This window comes from Scophthalmus maximus, chromosome 17, assembly GCF_022379125.1.
Source record: "Scophthalmus maximus strain ysfricsl-2021 chromosome 17, ASM2237912v1, whole genome shotgun sequence".
Taxonomy (NCBI): domain Eukaryota; kingdom Metazoa; phylum Chordata; class Actinopteri; order Pleuronectiformes; family Scophthalmidae; genus Scophthalmus; species Scophthalmus maximus.
Genome location: NC_061531.1, coordinates 10,033,524 through 10,050,760, shown reverse-complemented (window position 1 = coordinate 10,050,760; position 17,237 = coordinate 10,033,524). Strand labels below are relative to the sequence as shown.

Genomic DNA, 17,237 nt, shown 5'->3' with positions numbered 1-17,237 from the left:
TCGTGTGTGTGTGTGTGTGTGTGTGTGTGTGTGTGTGTGTGTGTGTGTGTGTGTGTGTGTGTGTGTGTGTGTGTGTGTGTGTGTGTGTGTGTGTGTGTGTGTGTGTGTGTGTGTGTGTGTGTGTGTGTGTGTGTGTGTGTGTGTGTGTGTGTGTGTGTGTGTGTGTGTGTCACTGCTATCTGGAGACAGCTGTGCTCTCACTGGTGGAGTAGTATCCAGGCGTAGGCGGCTGGGAGGTGATACATTCCAAATCTGGAGGTCATAAAACATTCCACGTAAAAATAGAAAGCCTCCAATTTCCACTTTTTATGTTGCATGTTGCCTCTCTGTGTCTCAATATCCACTAGACTTCTTTTGCAAACAGCAAACAATTTTATTTTATTTTCTACCTTTGGCGTGAGATATTTCTATTTCTATAGTTTGGTATATATCACCATCCGTGAACCAGGAAGCATATATGCTAAATAACTGAAATGTAAGGGGAATAAGTAAAAGGAAAAGTGAGAGGATTAAGTCTAAACTTCAGCCACATTCGGCTCAGATTACCACCTTCCTGCTCGGTCGTGCATTTGGAGGGACGGAGGCCACGCTAGAAAAAACCTTGAGAAGAAGCAAGGAGCAGACAGGAGGTGGAGAAAGGAGGGTTAGTGGGCAGCAGAGAAGAGGGAGCAGAAATGCGGAGAGAAATAAAGCGTGAGAGAGTGTGATTTCCTGTAAAGTCTGTCTACAGGGAGAAAACAAAATGAGAAAAGCCCACTTTAACCTCCAAGCATTTGGGAGCAAAGCTAAACCGACAGACCACATTTTGACGACATGCCTGAAATTACAATTTACTTTCCATTTCCCCAACAAGTACACACGGCACAGATTCAGGCAAATTCGTCCCAGTATTTAATGTTTGTATTAGTTTAAAAGTTTTTCAGTTTCACTCTTGGTTGTTTATGTCCTTTGTTGCTTGTGTTAGAACTGTACTACGAAGTTCAACATACCCAGGATATGTTTTAGTTATTTGATTTGACTCTTGAATTACATGCACTACGAAGCTGATTATCAACAGTCAACCCTGGGTTTTCCTCTCTGTTTGAGAGGCGGAGTCATTAATTACCATGATGTCCTAACCATCCAAGGTAGATTTACCACGAGCTATGAGTTTGTGAAATGATGGTATATGCACCTGTAGAAGCCACAAGTCCATATGATGTCAACCTTGTTGGAAGGAAAAGAATATTTTATTCACGATATCATTGAAAAGGACTACACTGCGCTAATTTAATGAAACGTCATTGGAGTAAGTGAATCTGAAATTCACTTCTGGAACTGGAGACGTTCTGAAAGTGGGCGGACACAGTTGAGCTCTATATCTGCTGCGCTTTTATTATTTGTCTTATAACTCTTTTGTCCCAGTCAGGATCCTGTAGAATGATGACGCTGGTTTAACAGTGATTTGATTGGTCAGTATTTGGACTGGTGACTGGCTTTGATCTCTTATCTCGAACTTCACCAGCTCAGGAGCAGGTTAGCCGTTCAGCACAAGTTACCATAGTGATTTACCCCGGTAAGAAGAGAACCATCATCGTACGACGGAAAGCCCAGAGTAAGTTAGCTTGATACTCGCAAATCCTCCCGCAATACAACACACAATTCAACACAACGCAATACAACTCAACAAACGCACGAGGGCGCTCATATTTAAACCTTTGAATCTGATTTCGAAGCAGTCCCGTGGGTGTGTGTGACGCGAAGCTCGTGATTTTGATGGAACTAATCAAGCGCCGATACAAATCTTCACTGAATTAATTTTTTTTCACACGCTTGTTGTCAAGGGTAACATCACTAGTTAAACCTGAAGTTACCTCGATAACCGCGAATCCTGCTTCGTAGCACAGGCGTCTGGTGACATGTTTTCAATGTGTTTCCTTCGCTGCCCTATTGGGGGCCTAATGTGATATTTAATGGGGAACTACCTGCCTCTAGGCTCTGCGTATTTGTATGTCTGTGCTTTTGTGCATACACATATTTGATGTGCACATACTTCTTCAAATAGATGACGAGGTAAAGAATGTCTCACCCAGGGGAGAGTGACTGATGATCATGCTGATAAGTGATGAGCTGGTTGTTGTTTTTCTCTGTCGTAAAACACAAGGTGCTGTAATGACATGCTCGGTTTCGGTTGAATTGTCGGTTGTAACGAAGAGCAGCTGTGTCCAGTCCTGTGGCGCTTCCACAGGATGTGATCTCATGTTTACACACACACACACACACACATACACACGCACACATACACACGCGCACATTCATACTGTACACCGCTCATCTCAGTTTCCTGTCCATGCCATTAAGCTTGATTTATTTTGTCTGCTGTCGCTGTGATTACATATGACAGTCAGTTTAATATCTGGTAAGAGGCACATTATTTTGAGACACTCAAACTTACTCAACATTGAATATGGATAACTGTATATAGGATTATGCAACCCTTACTGACTGAGATCCATAAACCAAAAAAAGTTAAAAAAAAAAAAATCAAGATAATATTTTCTGGTGCTAATATTGACACATGGCCGTTAGTTTGGACAAGGCGGGTCGCAGGGTGTGTGGCCCTTATCACACATACACTATTCAGAGTGCTGTAAGATGAATATTAATAAATAATATTACAACTGCATTAGAACATCAAGTAGGGCAGTTAGTGTGTATTCCAACAATAGGACTGTGTTTATGAAAGTGCAGGCTCTGCATTCATTTCACCACATTGGCACTGCAGGGATGACACTTTGATGTAAAATAGGTGTTTTCAACAATGTTTTCTGTAGACTTCCACTCATTGGACTGGACTTCTTGAGGAAAGGGTGTGAAGAGCTAATTGAATAATTGAAGATACGATATTAGCTTCTAGACTAAATTAAAACAAAAAATCTCAATTATTTAAACAGACAAAACAAACAAAGTATTTGGCCGTGGACTCTTTTTCACTCTAGAGAGGAATCGAAGCTGTATCTGCAATAGTTATTAATGATGAGTCATTTTTATGATCCGTTTGGTCTTGTGCTAACCTAGTTTCACCACAATAAAACAGTTCTCATCTCTTCGACACAAATATAAAGGCCTTTTCATAGGTCTGCTCAGGACTTGGCTAGAAATGAGGACTTGTGCGTGTCACAAGGGTTGGAAAATATCTCTCTGGTAAATCATTTATCTGTGTACGCGTTTTGCATTGGGCGCACACACTCTCATTACAAACACACTTTTTTAAACTTACAATAAAGACACTGACGTGGATCTGATTCACCCAGTGTGGTTTATTATAAATGCACAATTTTCAACATTACATCAACAACACATGGTCATACAAGTAAAAATACAATCCAGTTTTTTTCTTCTTTTTTCCAAAAGCTAATACGTTATCAGTGCAGGCTTTCTGTCTGAAGGTTTTCGTTCACTGCTACTATTTACTCTGGTCCTGTAGTATAAAAATTTAAAAGATTGTCTGGGCTGCACCAAAACTCTAAAGACCCTTCAAGTATCCAAAGTAATCACACATTTGTTATATGGATATATCTCAATTTAACTGACCAAAGCACACAAAATTGGCAAATTTCATAAAAAAATTAACACGTGGAGGCCAAACAAAGTATACAGCAGGAAAACGTTTCTATCTATAAAAACATTGTCTTCAGTGTATCTCGAGTAGTTTTCTTCACCCCCAGCTTGGAGTGCATGCTGAAACCATCTCACCCTGCTGTATGAATCGTGCTTGTACTCCTGGGGCAATTTCCATACCTGAGTGATACTCATAGACATCATAAGATGGGTTCTCAACATCAGTGTTAACTCTGAAATTAGTTGCCCATTGCCACTGCCACCATCCATACTGATTTGTGGCTTTAGCTGCAGAGGTGTAGAACCCAACCCAACTATTGTTAAATACCGACTTCCACTCACGGAAAGTCTTCTTAACAAATAAGCGAGCACAAGCCTTACCATCTTTTACAAAGAGCTGGAGTGTTGCGTCGTAGTTTTCTATTTTGACTGTTTTGTCTGCTCTTGGATTCTTAAACTCAGGACCTCTGCATATCTCCTCTCCCACCACTTTCCAGAAGCAGCACTCTCTTCTCACCTTATGCAGCCGGGCCTGAAGGCCGTCATTTAACAGTACTGAGGTGTCCCAACTGCCCGATTCTCTGTTCCCAATGGACTTAAAAATCCTGCTTGCTTCCTGGTCCTCATCGTTCTTGAAAAGCACTACCATCACTCCATTGTTTAGACGATATCTTGGAATATCGTCCCAAATAATCCTGGCTTTTCCATTCCTGCCGGTCGTCACCCCAAGTTGTATCTCATCCCCCTGATCCAGTAGACGGTTTGCAAAATTCCCCCAAGCATTAGACTCCACATGATTTCGTCTGTTTTCTGGGATATTGACAACAAAATCCGGTTGTGTGCTATTCTTCACTGCACGCTGAGGTCTGTTGTTGTGTCGGCTAGTGGAGTGCTTTTCCTGAATCACAATAAACAACAGCAGTCCGAGAAAAGCAAGATTGCCCCATGTGTTTGAGATGTGCCTTAACTGGTAATCATCAGCGCTACTTCCAAAGCGATTTCTGAGATCCCACAGTGACTCTTGGTTATGTATCACAGAGAACTCTCTGATCTGTATTAAGAGGTTGATAGTGACCCGGTACGTATGTTCTGGATCATACCTTGTCCCCTGATTTTCAGAAGTCCCATAATGCTGTGTGATGTACACTTGATCTGTCTGCAAAGCTTGCTGTCCTCTGTTCTGCTGCCTGACTCTGAATACGATCCGGTCCCTGTTACGTCCCACATACTCTGGTCGGGGATTGACGACATAATCTGGAAGATCTTCAGATGCGTGTAGATTGATATTGCCAACGGTGAAATACTGGTAACCCTGAGGCAGTGGGTCCAGCACCCGCTCAAAATTGCCATAATGATGCGAGCCATGATCTCCATTGTTTGGGTCAAAGGTGAGCCGTATGACATTGTTATTGTCGATATCAACGATGTTGGCAAACCAGTGGAGCAGCAGGAGACTGTGCTTGGGCACAGATTGTCCAAAGTTGATTTTCTTCAAATCATTGATTGAATTGAGCCTTTGTACAGCTGACACAGAGGTCAGTGCAAGGAACAGAGCTACACAGCAACTTGTGCCTCTTCCTGAAATCCTTGCCATCCTGTAATGATATTTAACAGTTATTGGCTTATTGATTCATACTGTGTGTGTCTGTCTGTCTGACGAGGTACTTCAAAGTCAGTCTAACCGAACAAACTGTAAACTGCATTGTCTTTTAATATTATTTTCACATTTTTATTCATTTCTAAGTAGAGAACATTCAGGTGAAATGCCTCACCAGTAATGTCGTGTTAAAGCTGAGGTAAATCCAAATGTAGCATTCAGAAAATATGAGCACTCACCTGCATTAGTGTGCTGCCGATGGGGATCTGATCTGTGTTTGTGTGAGAGCAGTCACAGACTCCCCTTAGGTTTCTGTTTCCTCGGAAATGAAACCAGCCAAACAACTCTTGCTTGTGGTTACAGGAAATCACAGTTGCTCGGATCAAACTTCCTTCCTTATGTAAGAAAAGAAGAGTAGTAATTGCTTTGTTTTGTTGGGGTTTAGCCAACATGCAACAACATTGCAAAAGCTGATTATTTGTATTTGCGATTATTTGAGGAATTTTCTGATTTTATGCCTATGATGATAACTGGTTCCTCACCCTGACCTTTGGACTGCAGGATAAGGAACTATAACATCTAATAATAAAGTCTGGCTTATCATTAGCTAATCACAGATCACTTTCAAATTGCAGTATGTGTTTGTTTTGTTGCATGCATTTTTCTTTATATTTCTATACTTTTCTTCACTCATGTTCAGTATTAACTATCCTCTTTTATTTACCATCTAATATTTACCATGATTGTTATCTTATGCAGAAGTCTTACATTTTTGGACCCCAATGTACAGTATGCGTCATAACTTTTGATCCTAAAATTTCAGGTTTCATTTTCTGAAATTTTTGAGTGAAATATTGTGAGGCTTATTTATTGTTCTCTTTACATGCCAATATCAGCCTAATAAATGTGGTGAATGCAGCATTTTTTTCTATATTAGAAAGTTGCAAAGTTGTTCCAGAAACCATGGGTTGAGCAACAGAGTTGACATACAACAAAAGGTCACCAGCTGGATTTGAACAAAGGATTTTTTTATTATAAAACATTTTTTGTTTCAAGTGATTAATCATAATTCATTGATGTGGCAGTAGTGAACGTAGTGGTAACATACTGCTCTAAATCTCAGTTTTGTAATATTCATGTACACCAATTAATTTAGTTATCTTACCTGCTGAATTAAATTAGGAACTGGCTTCAGCATATCCAACATGTTTTAGCTTGGTGTTTATCCAGAAGGGAGAGTTTCAATTATGTGTTGAATTAGTGAGATCAATGTAATGGAAAAAATTATGCAGCTGAAGTCAATAATCAGGAAGCTGAAGACCGCGCATGTTCTACGCAGAAGTTTTGGGTACCAAATACATTGATGACAGCTTTAGATGGACTTCTATGTCGCAGGCAGACGGTAACATCCCAAAATCTACCCATCCCAGGCGTATATAACCCCCTCAGACCCACACGTGTTGTTAACCAACCTTCTGAGAGGACCCACACCCAATAGTGTCTTCTGTATCTATTGAAACCCTCCTTGTAGTCCCCTCATTGGTCGTCTCTTACTGTAAACTATACCACAAAACATCCTCACCTCTAGCTTAGATCCTGACCCACATATGACTCCATGTGCTGCAGCGCCTTACGCGCTCTCTGATAACTTGCAGCCAAACTACTGGCTGTCGTCACAAGGCACTGGAGACAGAGACCTTGAGATGGATAAAACATCCCCTCCTTACAGCCTCAGTCAGCAGGGCAGAAACATTTTCTAACAATCAACACAAAAACAAACACAAGAGTCTCCCTCTATATCTGAATGATTTTATTTTGTAGCAGCAATAAGATGTTTTCTGTGACCACCATTCTCACGCACGTTGACCACCTGGACTTCTTGAGGAAGTAGAATGAAGAGATGAACAATGGTGTCAGCTCTTAGATTTTTTATTTACAGACCAAACAAACACCCCATTTTCAACAGAACAGAAGGAATACAAAACCGATTTCTTTTTAAGCTAATAAATTCTAATTGAAGCCTATCCTTAACACACCATTGATCATTTCATTGCGGTCAGATTCTGCACATTTTAATCAGAACAAACACTACATCACTTTCATTCACTGACGATGACCCTTTATGAGGAAGATGTGCTGATCACTATGGTGCTATGATAAGCCTACGTGTCAATATTTAACTGAACAGCGCTTACAAAATAAGATAGTATAGTGCACAATTAATTAAATGTGGAAGCAAAACAAAGAATACAGAAAGTTAATAGAACATCCCTGCCCATCACCCATGTGTATGTAAAAGTCCTGTTGGCTCTCCTGTCCTCATCGTTTTCGAAAAACATTACCATAACATTTTGATTTAGACAGCATGTTCTCCCTCATTTTGTGTCATCCTCGCCTATCTGATGATGAAATAATAAAAAGGAATAAAGCCAAGAAAATGACAACAGCAATAAAAATGGCACAGGCGTCTGTACAATCACCATTCCCGTGATTTTGTCTGTACTCTGGGAAGTTGCCAGCACCCTGAAGTGTGGTGCTTTGTTGGTTGTAATGTTGGTTATAGTTGTACCCTTCCTTGATCACAATAAACAACAACAGGCCAAGACCAGCAAGGACACCCCACGTGTTTCTGATGTCCCATAACTGGGATTCATTAGCGTTACTTCCAAAGCGATTTCTGAGCATCGACAGTTCCTGTTGGCTTGTTACCACAGAAAACTCTCTGATCTGTCGTAAGAGGTTAGGAGTGATCTCATAGGTATGTTCTGGATCATACTCTGTCGCATAAGGTGAAATCCCATAATGCTGTGTGATGAACACTCGATCTGTCCTCTGCCATCTTCCGTTCTGGATTCTAACTATGATCCGGTCCCTGTTTCCCCCCACATACTCTGCCCGGGGATTGACGACATAATCCGGAAGTTCTTCAGATGCGTCTGTATTGAGATTGCCAACAGTGTAGTACCTCTGACCGTGAGGCGGTGGGTCCAGCAGCCTGTCAAAGTTGCCATAATGATGCGAGCCATAATCTCCATTGTTTGGGTCAAAAGGCAACTGTATGACGTTGTTTCGATCGATCTCAATGATGCTGGCAAACCAGTGGAGCAGCAGGAGACTGTGCTTTGGCACAGATTGGCCCAAGTAGATTTTCTTCAAATCGTTGATTGAATTGAGCCTTTCTACAGCTGACACTGAGGTCAGTGCAAGGAACAAAGCTACACAGCAACTTGTGCCTCTTCCTGACACCCTCCCCATCCTGTAATGATATTGAAAAGGTTATCAATCCATACATGTATTTGTAACAATGGATGCTTCTTGTTTATTAGAAGAAGATTATTTTTATGACTGATGCATTTATCAATGCAGCAAGGGGTTAGGGTTCTATTAGGAAGGGTCTTCACTCCATTCCAAAGTTTTTCCGAAGCTCCAGTAGTTTTACTACAGCAAAGACAAGTTAGTCTTTATAGTATAAAGTTCCTTCTTTGTGCTTCCACAGTCAGTGTTACTTTGCTAATAAAAATGTTCCCATGGCAGAGGAATAGTAACACAGAATGGAGTCAGTACTGGAATGACTGCTGCATCAGGAAGGTTTTTCTTAATTGCTAGTATAATTATTAGGAATGATTAGAGGTAGTAACAAGTAGAACCTGATTCATTGTTCATATGGACATGTGACTATTGTTTTAAGATTGAAAAAAAATTACAACCTATCCTCTTCAACAGAGGTAAAAAAAAAATCAGTTTAATAACTCAAATCAAAGTGTAAAAAAAATGTGTTTGTATAACTTTAGAAAATTATGATAATAATAATAAATTATATTTCTGTTATTCTTGTGTTTGATTAATCAATAATCACAACACAGTTCCTGGTCAGTAAATGGAAAAAAGTGGTTAAATGTTTCCAGGATATAAAGCAAGCCGATTATTTGTATTTGCAGTTATTAGTGGAATGATGTCTTTGTCTTTAGATGCATAGTGTTGCACAATCACGAGGATAACGTTGTGCTCCACATTTGAATTTTCTGAAGGCAAACCTGAATGTATTGGCTTTTACTTCTTACATCTATTTCTCTTTCTTCTTAACTGGCTTGAAGAGTTATTTTACTTCAGTCTAATGACGTGTGCCTCCTTAGATACATTGTTTCCTGTTTAATTGTAGAGAAAACTGTACTTTTTTTCAGGGAACATGTTACAGTGTGGCATCTGTCCTTGGGATTTTTTGGAGAAATCACCTACATCAATCCCTGAGAAGCTATCCTTTTTATAATGTTTTTTCTTTTTCTTTTTGTGTTATTTCCCCTATTTCTTATATTAATTTGTCTGTGACCATTAAGGTTTATTATAGATTCTATATTGTGTATATTAATATTATAATATTTTACTCTATTTATCCATAATTTTGGTTTGCGTGCGTGTGTGTGTGTACAGACTGACAAAGCGCAATGTAAACTACTTCAAATTCAGTCTAACCGAACAAACTGTCAACTACATTGTTTTTCAATATTGTTTTCACCTTTTGAATAATATCTAAGTAGAGAATATTCACAGTGGACGGGTTAAATGCCTCACCATCATGTCGTGTTAAAGCTGAGGTAAATCTATGGTAGCAATAAGAAAAAAGAGCACTCACCTGCATTAGTGTGCTGCTGATGGGGATCTGATCTGTGTTTGTGTGAGAGCAGTCACAGACTCCCCTTAGGTTGCTGTTTCCTTGGAAATGAAACCAGCCAAAAGACTCACGTGGTTAAAGGAAGTCACAGTTGCTTGCATAAAACTTCCTTCTGTATGTAAGAAAAGAAGAGTAGTAATTGCTTTGTTTTGCTGGGGTTTAGCCAACATGCAAAAACAATGCAAATGCTGATTATTTGTATTTGCTGATTTAAAAGGATATTATTCTGCAAGTCATTTCAGATTTTATGCCAATGATGAGAACTATAACATATCTGATAAAGTCTGGCTTGTCATTAGCTAATAACAGAACAATTTCAAATTGCAGTACTTGTTTTTGGTAATCAATGTAATGGAAAAATTGATGCAGGCAGCCGAAGTCCATGCATGTCTTACACAGAAGATTATTCAGGTACCCACTGCATTGACGAGATCACCCATGTCACAGGCGGACAGTGGCAGCCAAACTACTGTCTGTCATCACAAGGCACTGGAGACAGAGACCTTGAGATGGATAAAACATCCCCTCCTTACAGCCTCAGTCAGCAGGGCAGAACGGTTTCTAACAATCAACACAAAAACAAACAAAAGAGTCTTCCTCTATATCTGAATGATTTTATTTTGCAGCAGCAATAATATGTTTCCTGTAGACCACCATTCTCTCGCATGTTGACCACCTGGACTTCTTGAGGAAGTAGAATGAAGAGATGAACAATGTTGTCACCTTTTAGACTTTTTACTTACAGAAAGAATACGAAACCATGTGTATAATACACTCCTGTTTTTTTGAGCAAATACATTATTAGTGCAGGCTATCCTTAACACACCATTGATCATGTCACTTATTGTGTTTCATTTATCCATCAGAGCTATTTAACCATCATTCACTGATGACGACCCTTTATGAGGAAGATGTGCTGATCACTATGGTGCAATGATAAGCCTACATGTCAATATTTAAATGAACAGCGCTTACAAAGTAATATAATATAGTGCACAATTAATTAACGTGGAAGCAAAACAAAGCATACAGAAAGTTAATCGAACATCCCTGCCCATCACCCAGGTGCATGTAAAAGTCATCCTTCTTTCGAAAAACATTACCATAACATTTTGATTTAGACAGCATGTTCTCCCTCATTTTCTGTCATCTTCGCCAACCCAATTCAGAAATAATAAATACGAATAAAAAAAAGGAAAACAACAGCAACAAAAATGGCACAGTGATCCCGTGATTTGGTCTGTTCTCTGGGAAGTTGCCAGAGTAATGAGGCTGCGTGTTTCTTTGTGCCGCACCCTGAAGTGTGGTGTTTTGCTGGACGTCAGCCTCCATATGATTTTGTCTGTTTTCTGGGATGTTGACAACAAAATCAGGTTGTGTGTCGTTCCTTACTTCACGCTGTAGTCTGTTGTTGTGTTGGCTAGAGGTGTGCTCTTCTTGGATCACAATAAACAACAGCAATCCAAGTCCAGCAAGGAGACCCCACGTGTTTCTGATGTCTCTTAACTGGGATTCATTAGCGTTACTTCCAAAGCGATTTCTGAGCATCGACAGTTCCTGTTGGCTTGTTACCACAGAAAACTCTCTGATCTGTCGTAAGAGGTTAGGAGTGATCTCATAGGTATGTTCTGGATCATACTCTGTCGCATTAGTTGAAATGCCATAATGCTGTGTGATGAACACTCGATCTAGCCACTGCCGTCCTCTTTTCTGCTGACTGACTCTGAATACGATCCGGTCCCTGTTTCCTCCCACATACTCTGCCCGGGGATTGACGACATAATTTGGAAGTTCTTCAGATTCGTCTGTATTGAGATTGCCAACAGTGTAGTACCTCTGACCATGAGGCGGTGGGTCCAGCACCCTCTCAAAGTTGCCATAATGATGCGAGCCATAATCTCCATTGTTTGGGTCAAAGGGCAACTGTATGACGTTGTTTCGATCGATCTCAATGATGCTGGCAAACCAGTGGAGCAGCAGGAGACTGTGCTTGGGCACAGATTGGCCCAAGTAGATTTTCTTCAAATCGTTGATTGAATTGAGCCTTTGTACAGCTGACACTGAAGTCAGTGCAAGGAACAGAGCTACACAACAACTTATGCCTCTTCCTGACTACCTCTCCATCCTGTAATGGTATTGAAAAGGTTATAAATCTATACATGTATTTGTAACAATGGATGCTTCTTGTTTTAATATTATTTGTGTGACTAATGCATTTATCAATGCAGCAAGGGGTTAGGGTTTTATTAGGAAGGGTCTTCACTCCATTACAAAGTTTATCCGAGGCTCCAGTAGTTTTAATACAGTAAAAACAAGTGGTTATATTGAAAAGTTAGTCATTGTAGTATAAAGCTCTTCTTTGAGCTTCCACAGTCAGTGTTACTTTGCTAATACAAATGGTCCCATTGGAGAAGAATAGTAACACAGAGTGGAGTCTGTACTGAAACGACTGCTGAATCAGGAAGGTTTTTGTCAATTGCTTGTATAATTATGAGGAATGATTACAGGTAGTAACAAGTTAAACCTGTTTCATCGTTCATATGGACATGTGACTATCGTTTTAAGATTGAAAAAAAAGAGCAACCTGTCCTTTTTAACAGAGAGGTAGAAATTTCAGTTTAATTTCTAATCAAACTGTAAAACAATGTGTTTGGTATCACTTAAGAAATGACAATGATGATGATAATAATAATAATACATTATATTTCTGTTAATCTTGTGTTTAATTAACAATAATCACAACATATTTCCTGGTCAGGAAATGGAATAAAGTGGTTAAATGTTTACAGGATATAAAGTGGATGGATTATATGCATCTATTTTTGCTAATTTTGAAAATAAAATGTGTTTATTAGAGTTTATGACTGACCTACTGTGGTGTAATCCAACCTGAAAATCCAATCTAACCAAGCAAAATGTGTTTGTAAATAGAGAAACCCTCAAAAGGAAGATAAATGTTTCATCAGCCATGTTGAGTGGAAGCAAAGGTGAATCAAAAAGTAGAAAATTAGAGCACTCACCTGCATTAGTGTGCTGCTGTTAGGTATCCAATGTGTGTGAGTGTAATCATGGCTCCCAATCATAGGTCTGTTTCCTGGAATCTGAAACCAGTAAACCAAATGTTGTTAGGCATTGTAGGGAGTTTGAGGCAGCAGTTCAGTTTTAGCTTCCTTGTGTTTATAAGAAAAGAGGAGGTTTACCACTCCTGTGCCTGTAAAAATACAAAATCCGTTTTTTTGTATTGGCAGTTATGATTGGAATGATTAGATGCATAGTGTTGCACAATCATAAGGATAACATTTTGCTCAGTGTCTTCTATATCTATCGAAACCCTCCGTGTAGTCCCCTCATTCGTTGTCTCTCACTATGAACTATTACACAAGGCATCCTCACCTTGAGCTTAGATCCTGACCCACATATGCCCAATGTGCCACAGCCCCTTACGCACTCTCTGATACCCCACTCTCTTGTGGGGAAGATGTGTTGATCACTATGGTGCTATGATAAGCCTACATGTCTGTACAACGCTTATAAAATGTAGCCAAACTACTGGCTGTTGTCACAAGGCAGAGACTGAGGGTGCAGTCGAATTGCCGAATTTGCTTAGGAAGTTTCCAAAACCTTGAAGTAACCCCAAAGTATTTAATTGGCAACCATGTTAAGAGCTGTTCAGATCTTTAAATGCATAGGAAAGGTGCTTCAGTGCTTCCTCTCCTATTTTCTTTAGCAAAGGGTACACTGGACTTTCCTATGCAAAAGGAAAGGAGAAATAGACGCCCCACGATTCATTGCGGCAACGATATTTAACACAACGTTCCAATGCATGAACGTAAATGATTAAATCCGAAGTAGAAGAAGACGTATGAGTATAAATTATGAATATGACCCAGAAGGGACGGACGTCCTCATGTAAGTTACGGTTGCATATGAATCATTTACATCTGATGTCATACGGTGGTAAAACACACTGAAACATGCTGGATGGGGCCGCTGCGGTTTTCTGTAGTCCATCTTTGGAAATTTGTAGCTTCACCACGACAGACGCACGCCAAGAACATCCGCCGTCGCATAATAGTGTAGTGTAAGGGGAGTCGGATTCTCTGAGTACTGCTGTCGGCTTTTCCTAAGTCCTATGAGTCCTCCTTTACACCTTTCCTTGACCTCATAACGTTTCCATTGAGGTCTAGGAATAGTAGATAGGAAAGGTCAATAGGAAGGACAATCCAAATCCACCCAGAGACCATGAGATGGATTCAACTTCCCCTCTTTAGAGCCTCAGTCAGCAGGGCAGAAACATTTTCTAACAATCAACACAAGCAAACGCAGTAGTCTACCTCTATATCTGAATATATTTTTTTTAATTTTTGCAGCAATAAGAAGTTTTCTGTAGACCACCATTCTCCCCCTGGATTACTTGAGGAAGTAGAATGAAGAGATGAACAATGTTGTCAGCTTTTTGTCTTTTTATTTACAGACCAAACAAACATCTGTGCGTATTTGACAAACACCCCATTTTTTTAACAGAACAGGAAGAATACAAAACCTTGTGTATAATACACTCCTGTTTTTTTTAGCCAATACATTATCGGTGAAGGCTATCCTTAACACACCAATCGATCATTTCACTTATGTGTTTCATTTATCCATCAGAGCTATTTACTTTCTCTTCATCTCAATGAGACACAAGATGAAACAACAGTGAAGCACTACTATTAGATTAGATGTGCTGGATTATGAGGTTGTCGCCTTAACAAAGCCTGGACCATTATGACCATGTCCGAGTAGTGCATGTACAGTGCAAAAAGAACCATTTCAGAGAAGAGAGTGCTGTTAGGAATGAACTGTACATTTATAAATAGAGCTATGAAGCTCAAAATGTCCTGATGTACTTTTTGGTGAAATACAACCCCTTAGACCTCACTTCTAAAAACTGTTGTTTTATTGTTTTGTGTAATAATTTTACTGCTAAGATCCTTCCAAATGTTATTTACAGCAAATACCTCACATTGTGCCATTGCGGTCAGATTCCCCACGTTTTAATCACAACAAACACAAAATCACCTTCATTCACTGATGACGACCCTTTGTGGGGAAGATGTGCTGATCACTATGGTGCTATGGTAAGCCTACATGTCAATATTTAACTGAACAACGCTTATAAAATGAGCTAATATAGTGCACAATTAATTAAACGTGGAAGCAAAACAAAGAATACAGAAAGTTAATAGAACATCCCTGCCCATCACCCAGGTGCATGTAAAAGTCCTGTTGGCTCTCCTGTCCTTTACATTACCATTACATTTTGATTTAGACAGCATGTTCTCCCCAAATTTTTGGTCAACTTCCCCTACCTGATGCTGATTTTTCTAATGATATATGAGAAAAAAGACAATACAATGACAACAAGAACAACAATAGCAACAGCACAGGCGTCTGAAATATCACCATTCGCGTGATTTTGTCTTTTCTCTGGGAGGTTGCCTAAGTAATTAGGCTGTGTGTTTCTTTGTGCCACAACCTGAAGTTTGTTTTGTTGGACAACAGCCTCCATATGATTATGTCTGTTCTCTGGGAGGTTGCCTAAGTAATTAGGCTGTGTGTTTCTTTGTGCCGCAACCTGAAGTTTGGTGTTTTGTTGGGCATCAGCCCCCATATGATTTTGTCTGTTTTCTGGGATGTTGACAACAAAAGCAGGTTGTGTGTTTTTCTTCCCTGCGCGCTGAGGTGTGTTATTATGTTGGCTAGAGGAGTGCTTTTCCTGGATCACAATAAACATCAACAGTCCAAGTCCAGCAAGGCCACCCCACGTGTTTCTGATGTGCCTTAACTGGGATTCATTAGCGTTACTTCCAAAGCGATTTCTGAGCATCGACAGTTCCTGTTGGCTTGTTACCACAGAAAACTCTCTGATCTGTCGTAAGAGGTTAGGAGTGATCTCATAGGTATGTTCTGGATCATACTCTGTCGCATAAGGTGAAATGCCATAATGTTGTGTGATGAACACTCGATGTATCCACTGCCATCCTCCGTTCTGCTGACTGACTCTGAATATGATCCGGTCCCTGTTTCCTCCTACATACTCTGCCCGGGGATTGACAACATAATCTGGAAGTTCTTCAGATGCGTCTGTATTGATATTGCCAACAGTGTAGTCCTTCTGACCGAGAAGCGGTGGATCCAGCACCCTGTCAAAGTTGCCATAATGATGCGAGCCATAATCTCCATTGTTTGGGTCAAAGGGCAACTGTATGACGTTGTCTCCGTCGATTTCAATGATGCTGGAAAACCAGTGGAGCAGCAGGAGACTGTGCTTGGGAACAGATTGGCCAAAGTTGATTTTCTCCAAATCATGGATTGAATTGAGCCGTTGTACAAATGACACAGAGGTCAGTTCAGGGAACATGCTACACAGCAACCTAGTGCCTCTTCCTGACATCGTCGCCATCCTGTAATGATATTGAAAAGGTTATCAATCCATGCATGTATCTGTATCAAGGGATGAATCTGTGATTATTTTTATGACTTGATGCATTTATCAATTAGGAAAGGTCTTAACTCTATAAAAGTCTATTACAAAGTTTATCTGAAGTAGTTTTACTACATGAAAAACAAGTGGTTATATTGAAAAGTTAATCATTGTAGTATAAACTTCCTTTTTTGTGCTTCCACAGTCAGTATTACCTTGGTAATGCAAATGTTCCCATGGCAGAGGAATAGTAACACAGAGTGGATTCTGTATTGAAACAACTGCTGCACCAGGAAGTTTTTTGTTAAATGCTTGTATGATTATGAAGAATGATCCCAGGTCGTAACAAGTAATACCTGTTTCAACGCTCATATGACTATTGTTTTAAGATCGAAAAAAAATTGCAACCTTTCCATTTTAAGAGGTAAAAAAAATGTCAGTTTAATAACTAAGTGTAAAAAAAGTGTATTGTATCACTTTAGAAATGACAAACAATGATAATAATAATAAATTATATTTCTGTTAATCCCATGTATATGGAAAATGCAGCAAAGAAGACTGATCAAGTGTGGTTTAATCAACATGAAAATCTGATCTAACCAAGCAAAATGTGTTTCTAAATAGAGAAACCCATAAGAAGAAGACTGGGGTAAATGTCTCGTCAGTCATGTTGACTAGAAGCCAAGGTGAATCAAAAAGTCGAAAATTAAAGCACTTGCCTGCATTATTGTGCTGCTGTTAGGTGTCCGATGTATGAGGGCAATCATAGCTCCCTCCAATCATGGGTCTCTGTTTCCTGGAAACTAACGCCAACCAATCAACTGTTGATATGCGTTACTTGGAGTTTGAGCAGGTAGGATCAAACCTCCTTTTGTTTATAAGAAAAGAGGAGTTGTAATCTCTTT

At 39.7% G+C, this 17,237-nt stretch overlaps 3 protein-coding genes across 11 annotated transcripts in view; 1 reads left to right on the top strand and 2 right to left on the bottom strand.

The window, feature by feature from the left end:
• LOC118288341 (septin-9-like) overlaps positions 1-17,237 on the top strand; it is a 67,373-nt gene that overhangs the window by 28,232 nt on the left and 21,904 nt on the right. Inside the window, exon 1 of one of the 9 annotated variants that reach the window (XM_047328382.1) lies at positions 1,455-1,594. The exons of 7 other annotated variants lie outside the window; for them this stretch is intronic. The gene's annotated coding sequence lies outside the window, so the exon portion shown is untranslated. Of the gene's footprint in view, positions 1-1,454; positions 1,595-17,237 lie in introns of those variants that run through there. One more of the 9 variants, XM_047328384.1, reaches the window with a different exon arrangement.
• Positions 3,282-5,596, bottom strand: LOC118288342. The gene is made up of 2 exons (XM_035614346.2): positions 5,437-5,596; positions 3,282-5,195 (listed from the first exon to the last, which is right to left on the bottom strand). Exon 2 carries the CDS (start codon positions 5,192-5,194, stop codon positions 3,698-3,700), a length of 1,497 nt encoding a protein of 498 aa, XP_035470239.2. The 5' UTR covers position 5,195; positions 5,437-5,596; the 3' UTR covers positions 3,282-3,697.
• LOC118288343 lies at positions 14,315-17,185 on the bottom strand. The gene is made up of 2 exons (XM_035614347.2): positions 17,052-17,185; positions 14,315-16,312 (listed from the first exon to the last, which is right to left on the bottom strand). The coding sequence occupies exon 2, from the start codon at positions 16,309-16,311 to the stop codon at positions 15,214-15,216; it is 1,098 nt and encodes a 365-aa protein (XP_035470240.2). The 5' UTR covers position 16,312; positions 17,052-17,185; the 3' UTR covers positions 14,315-15,213.

Coding starts and splice junctions, on each gene's coding strand:
- LOC118288342 (XM_035614346.2), bottom strand. CDS start 5,194: ATGGCAAGGATTTCAGGAAGAGGCACAAGTTGCTGTGTAGCTCTGTTC.
- LOC118288343 (XM_035614347.2), bottom strand. CDS start 16,311: ATGGCGACGATGTCAGGAAGAGGCACTAGGTTGCTGTGTAGCATGTTC.